At 35.0% G+C, this 9,708-nt stretch overlaps 1 protein-coding gene across 10 annotated transcripts in view; it reads right to left on the bottom strand.

Annotated features, from left to right (window-relative positions):
* Orai (calcium release-activated calcium channel protein orai) overlaps positions 1-5,938 on the bottom strand; it is a 22,122-nt gene extending 16,184 nt beyond the window's left edge. For 2 of the 10 annotated variants that reach the window (XM_071590491.1, XM_071590482.1), the window contains exons 1-2: positions 3,791-4,126; positions 2,227-2,355 (exon numbers count right to left, since the gene is read on the bottom strand). Coding sequence is in view for 6 of the 10 variants with exons in the window: in XM_071590482.1 (XP_071446583.1) it covers positions 2,227-2,355; positions 3,791-3,886 (225 nt within the window). In the remaining 4 variants the exon portion in view is untranslated. Of the gene's footprint in view, positions 1-1,761; positions 1,833-2,226; positions 2,356-3,790; positions 4,127-4,193; positions 4,331-4,856; positions 5,079-5,737; positions 5,830-5,873 lie in introns of those variants that run through there. The other 8 variants (XM_071590483.1, XM_071590489.1, XM_071590490.1 and 5 more) reach the window with 8 other exon arrangements.
* Between the last annotated feature and the right edge of the window lie 3,770 nt (positions 5,939-9,708).

Raw genomic sequence — 9,708 nt, 5'->3', positions numbered from 1 at the left:
TAAAAATGCTGAGGTTATAGACCGGGAGGGAGAAGAGAGGAAGCTACCAGGGGGAAATCCAAAAAAAAAGCTGGAGAATTTGATGGAAGAAATATTGAAAAGTAGTGTCTGTTGAAGGTCATGATTGAAGAGAGAATGTTGGGAAAGCAAGTAAGAGGAAGGGCACCAAGGGCATGAAGGCGGACAGAACTTACCAAGAAATGAAGAAAGAAATAGGAAGATCTCGTGATTCTCACAAATAAATTGTCCTTAGAGACTGCACAAAACATAATGTTAAAAATAGGCAGAATACCTTGTTTGAATGATTTATGATGTTACTGTCAACAAATAATAATAGTACTAACTTAAGTAAATGGCAAAAAAATTTAAAAGGTCCAATAGGTGACAGCAAGGTTATTGGGCTGCTGCTGAATCAATCGATTTGAAAGCAACCTAATAGCCTTGGTGTCATCAGTATATCATTATCAAAGCCTTCATCACTAGGATCAAATGGTTACCCAGGAAGGCTGAACCGCAGTTACATCTATCCTGATTGTGAAGACACTCACTGTCTATTTGATAGAAAAAACTAGCAACAAAATTCCATCTTAATGCAGTATAACTCAAATTTCAACTACACATGCAGCAGGATCATAAGTACAACAAGAGTTATAAAACTAGCATTTTGAAATGCCTTGGTTCCTAACATACTACTGATAACAATAAAAATAATTTGCATAATCACAAAAGCCCAAATCCCAGGTATTTCTGGTGAGCTCTGGTAAATGTGTGGTCTGATGTTAATTCAAAGAGGATTGGCCTTTAAACCATGTCAGCAGTAATAGGTGGATTTTAGGAGAGAACTATCCCTTGCTGGAATGAATGATACTAAACTGCCTAATACCATTGCAACTGATTTTAAGGCTATACTAATACCATGGCTACGGACCAGTCAAGGTTGGCATTTGATGGTGTTGTTATTAAATATTTTTCCTGGCAGAGTTGGATAATACACGTACATAGGTGAAGAATAGCCATTTCTAATGGATCAAATAGTACAAAAAATCATCGGGTAGAAACCATTAGACCTTAATCTTAGGTGCCCCTTGCTATTCATTAAAAATACAAACACAAGGAGTTGCAATTTGGCAGTTGACTAAATTATAATTTTATTTACAATTAATTGATATAATTAGTTAACTCGAGACGGTTTGACTTCCATTCTAGAATATGCATTAGAATTTCTTCGTATGATGCCTACAAATTTACTAGTTCCATAGTAGTTTCAAAAGTGAGAAATTATAAATGTATCCTACTGAACAAATATGAAACATTTATAACTCAATTAAGTAGTGTTAGAATATAGTATAACATATTTATTCATATTTGTATGACATACATATTTACATTTACTTAATAATTCATAAAAAGCTCAGAAGTCTAATTATGCAAGATGGTTTCCAAGTCTAGCCAAATTCTTGATATGATGTTATTAATCATTAAACCTTCCTTATGCAGAGTTAAAAGTGATAAATCAAAACAAAATTAAAAACATTGAAGATGAGGCAACAATTTTTTGACAGAATATTAATGGAATGAAACATTAACACAGCACATCAGGACATTATTTACTCATTTAACATAAGGTAAGGGCAAAAAAATTATATTTGGACAAACGATGACTAGTTTAATTGATATAATTAGTTACTGCGTTTCAATTAATAATTCCACAGAGGATTTGAAAACCAATGAAGGAATTAGCTATTAGCATTGCGCACATACCAACTAAAAATCAGCCTTTCCGAGGTGATACCCAATCAGGCTCGGGAGTGATGAATCTTTTCAGGAGTGATCTGGTAACAATGTAAACATTTTAATGGTGCCCATGGAGGTAAAACATGTGAAGTAAAAATAATAAGAGTTGGCAAGCAAAAAAATCCATAGAGGATGTGCTCATTATATACACTATTTACAAAATAGTATCTATGTGAGAAAATCATGTATAGAAGAAAACGCTATTTAGTCGAGAGCATTTGCACTGTTCAGTAAAAGAACACTATAAAAGCCCAAAATATACAAAAAGGAATAATATAAATAATAAATTCCAATTGCAATTTTTATAACTGTGGCATATAGAGAGAGAGATAGAGAAAGCTGCCAAGCAAGAGAATGATAGAAAATTAAATTTTTGAAAAGGAACTCATATTGCACGAAGGAAATTAATTACATTGGGTCAATCAATTGTACCTGATTATAAGGGAAAGGACTGTCGTTCCACACAAAATCGTTACCAATGGGGAAGTGATGAATCACGTTTCCAGCAGGAGCGTACACAGAGCGCCGCCCAGAGCTTGCTGACCAGGTGGACATGAGAGCCTGAGGAGTTTCATTTAAAAACAATCACAATGGAGAAAATGGATCTATGACAGTATGTTAGCAAAAATTACGGATCTATTTCCTACAAAGGAGCACCCATTAACTTTTCAATTCTACTTGGGAGAGGGGAAATTGCCCTCAAGTCTTGGTTTATTGCATCAGAGGAGGGAAGTACCATGCAACACATTCCCTTCTTACAGTATCAACAAAATCTACGACAGATCTTTAAGCTGATATGCTAGCATCAGTGGTATTTAACTCCACATAATTCCTTCCTTAAGGTATAAAAGCAAGCAAAGATAGTTCGATTTTAGAAAATTCTGGCTGCCAGTTAGTTATACAAACTTTAATCTCTAGATGTAACTAAAGGATGATTTATAAATGTCCTCCTTTCCACACACTGTTTATGATGAGTTGAGTTAAAAAACATTCCTCAGCATCATAGTAATAAAACTTTAAACACTATTCACATAAATAAACAAATTTAGCCCTTAAGTCATAGGCATGTGGGCCATAGGGCATCCTTGGGCGTTTTTTGTGCAATTTAATATTTTCATACAGCCTTTGGGTAAGAATAACTTTCAATTGCTTTACACTACCATCATCTTTTATCATTTCCACAGAAAATTTGTAGAAGGATTAGGGGAAAATAGAGCATACGATGAAACAGATCCAACTAGGCCACAATCATGGCCTAGTTGGATCTGCCCATGTGCCTTCTGAACACAAGAATCAGTATCAGTGCATAACTAAAAACTTTCTACGGTCAATACTATAAAACACAGGGCAAAATATAAAACATAAGAGGGCGCATTTGCACAAGTACAGAAAAAATAAAGAGTATCACAAAATTTAGTTAGCTCTTAAAATTTAATAATACTTTAAATGAGAATTTCACGGTAGGACATAATAATTAATACAATATAATTCCATTTTCTTTCGCTATTGATGTGAAAAGATTATTTGCTACTATTGTGGGTTTCAGCACCACCACAATTTGTGGCCATAACGTATTATTTCTGGGAGCTTTAAAGGTCACCCAAAAGTTAACCTGAAAAATTCAAAAAAACTATATGAAAGAAAATACACTACTCTATACTTCAGTCAAGGTCAAGGATAAATAGCATTAAAATACACAAATATGCAGAATAATTGGCAAAACTATGCCCATGATGGGCTTCGGTGAAATATTTTATAACAAGACTTATAATGCTACTCCTATTACTGGGAAATGATCTTAGCAAAATGATTATTTTATCTTAACCAATTTTAACAATGAACCACTATAATTCAATTTTCTTCTTAAGTTTTATCCTTCCAAAAATCATACGCATGGGACATGAATCTGTAAGGGTAATCACTATCAGGGTGATTTAAGCTTAACGATGTAATATCCTTTAGATTGCTTTCCCGTATCTTCATTTGAAAAACACACCTCAAAAATTAACAAACCACTGCGATGGTTAAAAAATTGGATCAAAGCAGTTAACGGCATTGTCTTAGTGGAGTAACGTGGTATGTAGTTATCCATTCAAACATTTTCTTGCTACCACGGGTTTAATGCAAATGCCTCCTGATTAGTACTGTTCTCATAATAACACTGGCGAGTGATAAAAATCGGAATTAAGAGCAAGGTTAAAATCTTAAAATGGGTCATGTACAATACTTATCAAGAATTCTGTAGCGGAGTGCATAAGACATTACAAAAAATAGGTACAATTCACTTTTACACCACGTTACTTCCCCTTTTAATTTCATGTAAATGCGTTCACAAGAGAAACATTCTGAATTATGTTCTTAACACTGCCTTATCCTATAACAACTGTCCAGCAACATACATGCTGTATACAATACATTGTAATTTGAAAATTTTCCCATTTCCTGTGACTTGATAACGTAGACGTTTGGAATTATTTTCTTCGAAACGCGCACAAACATTTACATACCACTTGACAGACACAATTCCGCTAACAACTATTCATACCTTCAACGCCATTTTAACTGAACGTAAAGGAATAGTTGCATAACAATTGGTAGTAATGTGGTGACATTACGTGAAGAACGTTCCTTTCACTTTTAGATTCATTTCGCTAAGATATGACCCAATCTTAGGTTCAATTTGTTTTCTACTTTCAGAACGAGAATTTGATTGCGATTACTTTATTATGATGTTCAATCATTTTAAATTAAGCAAATTTCATCATGGTAAAAAGGCTAGACTTACTTCCTAGGGTATCCATACCATAAAAATTCCAAGTAAAAAATTAGAGTCATATAGCCATATAGAAAATAATCAAGCATTTCGCACGATTATATTATGGCTTGAAGCATCACAAATATTGTTAAGCATCGTAACATTCGTTCAAATGTATCACTTAAATCACAGTTCCTTGAATCCGGAACTTTTAGGAAAATTATTATCTAAGTCAATGTTATCATTTATTATCATTGATACCACTCAACACCCGTGACTTATCTAATAAAAAATGTCGACAACTTACTTTTTTCTGTAACAAATACAACTTAGAAAATCTCCTCCCATCAAACTGAACTTAGAGCTATCAACAACTTTGCACTTCTCTGACACTTATAATATAATTAGCCTGATCAGAAAAAACTCAATTCATTTCACATGGACAAAATTATGCAAAATCTACATTATCGCGGCGTTGACATGCCGAAATCTGTCAGCCCCTCCTGTCAATGCACGTCAACTTGACTGAACTCACTGAGCTTGACACAGACAAATGAAGTATGAATTTTGATAATGCACCTAGGAAATATGGGTTATGAGAAATGATCAAATTTAGTATATTTTACAGTCATACAGTGAGTACTCTACTTCATTATGAAAATGTTTAACAATGGATTTTTCTCTGCTAAAACTTTGCAATCACTATGAATTTTATTACCTTATAAACGTTCCTTATCTGCGCGGCGTATCGAGCTTATTTTCTACCATGCAACTGGAAGATTAAAATCGGATGAAGCACCGGGGGAATTATGTGAAAATACCCTTGCGTAAGGTATTATTAATGAATAGAAGGATGATATGTGCGCTTCAGTCAAACCGAAATCGCGAAGTTTTTAAAGCTGAATGTCACAGTATCTGAAAACATGTCCCTAAATTTATTTCATGCATTTCCAGTGAGTAATTTACAATTTATACTTAGCACTTGGCGAATGACGGAAATGAAAAACTACCGTATTAAAAAACTGTAGGCAAATTTCCAAAATCCGGGACTACACAGCAAAAGTTACGAACTATCTAGGGTCCCTTGGGTTATATTTCCAGAATTCCCGATTTCTTGGGAAAACCACAACATGGCATTTTCGAATGTATTATAACATGTGACTGCCATCAAAGGAATGCAAAATTTACCTTGAAAAGCAAACGTTAAAAGGTACGACGTGAGACGACACCAAACAAATATCAAAATACTGACGGGGAAAAGTATATTTGGTGTTGTTCCGTTCACGCGGTGTTTCATAGGAGCTAATTAGGCGCAAGTACTCACCCCAGTATGAAATTTCGAGGCGGGAAGTTAAAGTTCATTTAGGGGCCTCCACAATATGGAATGAGTGGAGTGAGAACAGTAGACAAGGTACGAAAGATTGCCAAGTGCTGCTTTAGGAGTGAGTGCCGCCTTGGCAGCCACATGGAAGGTCCGAAATACGGGATCACGACCACTCAACTGCCCTGCAGCAATTTTCGCTGAGGTAGCTGGGTGGCCCAGTGTAATACGTGCATATTTAACGCTTTCGCAAGTAATGGCGTTCTCCAAGTTATTATTTTTTCATAAATTTATGTCAGGATAACGCTTTGAATTAATTTTGACGAATACATATTACGCAGTAAAATGTTAGGTCTGCGAAAGAAGTTAAAAGTGCGTATTGTGAACTCTTGGAATGATCATCGTCTTACTGGGAAAAATACTTTCGTGAACAATGAATCATAATTTGTAGAACCAGCCCATTTTTGGAAAGTTATTTAAAAAAAGATCCATGTAGATATTTCACAGTAAAGAACTTTGAAACCTAATAGCCATCTTGGATCCTCGTGAAGTTTTACTTAAATAACTGTGCACATTTGATTGAAATTCTTTGCTCTGGAATTTGTGCTGCTCACATTTCTCTGAGGTGGGCAGCAATCAAGTATCACTCTTAAATATAATCAAAGGTGATCTGACGTTGCGTTGACAACTCCTTCCGGCTATTGGCAAAAGAGTCTCAGGTTGAAATTCAGATGTGGTAGCGTAGTGGTAAATTAATCAGCTGATGGCCAATGTGTCCCGAGTTCTATTCCTGGAGATGACTTTGGTCACCATAAACCAAACCGAAGGCATGACATTTTCTGGAAAGGTTTTTTGCTATTCTTCCTTATGAACCACAGCAGATATTAAAAAAGGGGGTTGCTACCATACACCAACATACTCGCGATTTAACACACGGTTGGTCTTAGAATGGGGTTTATCCGAACCATTAAAAAAAATCGTCCTCAGTTTGACTCTGTTTGGGTTTCAACCATGTGGCCTGTTCGAATCACCTGATAAACTGGCCTTTAGATTGAAGGCTTAGGCTGGTAGTAAATTAAGCAAGTTTTTCATTCATAGTATTCCACTGGTGAAGGTAGGTTTTATCTAGATTCTTGGACTAAACATTGCCATTCAAGCTACACTAGATACTCCAGAACCGCATATTAAAATAATAACACAGTTATCTGTTTAAGGTCATTGCCACAAACATCGCATCTCTTTTGACATTACATAAATAGCAACATCTTATTGTTGTCGCATAATAACGATGAGCTTAATAATAATTATCCCCACTTCATAATTCAATTGGATAATAAATATTATGTATAGGTAAATATACTGGCGTCAAAAATAGGTGGTATTGACCATCTGGGATAAAATTAACATTTAGTATTGAATGCTAACCTGTTAGGTTCCAACCTTCATACGAGTGTATGTGAAAGTTTGTATTAGACATGTTTTTAACCACAATTTAGGAAAAATGTATGCTGTCAAATATAGCACTTTTCCTGCCACATTTCTGATAGTGTGCACAGATTTTCCTTTCTTACTCTGAGGCAATTATTTTGACTTCCTGTATCATTCACCCTTGTCTTACATCTCTAAAAAATTTCCATATCCTTTCACTGCTCTCTTAACAACATTTCTCTCATCATATTAGTTTATTAATATTGGTAACCTATCGGTTGAAATAGGTTTACGACGGACATAAGCTACCAAATGGAACAACAAAATTCTCCTTGCCTCTCTTAACAAAATGGAAACTGGCATCCAACATTACAATAAGCCCCTTTTCAATTTCGAACATGTCCTTCCTTCATTTCATCCAACATGCCTATCCTATACCTCCCCTTCCTCATTTCTCCCCTCTATCAGTCTTTAACATCCCATTCCCAATCAAAATGCTTCAAACCCAATTTTTCTGCATTTTGATTTCTCCCAACAAAATCTCCTCCCCCACCATGTTTTAAACCCACCCCCACTTCCTCTCTTGTTTTCTTTTCTGTCCATTTTACCTCTCCATCATTCTCCACACCCAAATTTCAAAAGCCTTCAGTCTATGCCTATCATCTTACTTCAATAACCATGTTTCCAAGCAGTACCAACCCGTGCTTCATATTTAATTTTTGATGATCCATTTCTTAACATCCATATTATCAATTCCCTCCTTGTGAAGGCTTTGCCTAATGAAATTATTTGTCTTATGGCCATACTATTTCAACCATTTTTGTGAAGAACACTTCCAAGAGAGGAAAACTTCCCCCTGCTCTAGTTTATGAATTCCTTTTTTAGTATTTAACTTAGCCTTTCTCTCTCTTTAGAAACTGCATAACCTTGGTTTTGTTTGCATTACTCATCCTGTAGCCATCTATTAGTTAGTTACATATTACTTCATTAGAACTTTTTTCTTCCCAATTTTGTGTTTACAAAATTCCATTTCCTTCTCTCATATATTTTCATAATAGTTTTGTATGTATTCTGTTGAAAAAACTGGGTTGCATTTCATAAACAATAAGAGAAAATCTTGCATTTAGATGTTAACAAGCGAATTGGGTGGAGGAAAGGGAATGCTTTTACCTTACTCACTCCCTTGTAGGTGTTTGGGGAACTTGGCTCGTAATACTGCATTGTTGGTAAATAGGATTGATAAATTCACCTCCCCAGCTTGTTCACCCATATTCGTTAAAACCCTGAACAGCCACTATGCATCCTTGTTTAAACTCTATTCTTATTTTGAAAATGTTCAGCTCAAGTCCCTTTCATTCTTATACCCCAATCATTCAGAACATTTTACCATCAGGGTTGAGTATAAATAAAATGCAGTAATTTTGAATCCATTGTCCTACCTACTTGATGACAAACAATATATGCTTTCCGTTGTCATAAAATTGTATTAAACTGCAGAATGAACTTTTCAGACACACCATTATAGAAGACATGGAATGGAGTATTCTTTATGCTTGAACAACAAAGATAAGAGTTAAGAATAAAAAGTATGTAAAATCAGCAACAAAAAATGAGGGTGGTGTTAGATATGGAGAGTTTCACTCAAACCTTTGCAAATAACTTCAAAATAATATTGATTATGATTACAGTTTTTTATGGTACTAAAATGAGTACAACCAACTGTATGAATTTTTCATTTCAATTATGAATACAGACGCAGAACTGTGCCAAATCTCAATTTTCCTCAATGTCTCCAAGCTAGAGTAAAACCATAAAGTAACAAAATGAGTTAATTTCTAATGAACTTATTACTGAAGAGAGAAAAAATTTTAGTTTGACATTTAAGTATAATTGATTGCGTCAATAAATAAGTCTGAAATGAATGAGATCAAGCTGTGACCACATGCATCGTTACAATTCATATGGAAGATTAACTAGCAGATTTGGTTTTATTTTGATGAGAATCTCGGGGTTCATTTCACTCAGATTGGTGGGTTCAACTCTCGCTTTCAGTCACCTCAATGTGGAGAGAGAGCACCAAATCATTTAATCCCAATCTAATCCTGTATGCAGCAGCATTACAAGGTAAACCTGCTTCCTTTCTTGGCTAGAGTTACTTGGAGAAGAAAAATTGGTCTCATCAGAAGATCAAGGGTAACTTATTTAATTTTAAATTAATAATTTTTTTTTATTCCTCAATCTGACCACACTCTTTCTTGATCCCACATACCATGTAGGAGCCACCACACCACAGCAGAAAAGCATCACTATCAGCAAGACAATAAAAAATGGCCAAATAGGAGTAAGAGGAATAATGCACATCATGATATTGCAGATTGAAAGGGCAAGAGAATAAGAAACACCTGCTTGA

The sequence above is a fragment of the Hetaerina americana genome, unplaced genomic scaffold (genome assembly GCF_022747635.1).
Source record: "Hetaerina americana unplaced genomic scaffold, ioHetAmer1.1.p SCAF_4, whole genome shotgun sequence".
NCBI lineage: Eukaryota > Metazoa > Arthropoda > Insecta > Odonata > Calopterygidae > Hetaerina > Hetaerina americana.
This window is presented reverse-complemented; position numbering and strand designations above follow the sequence as displayed.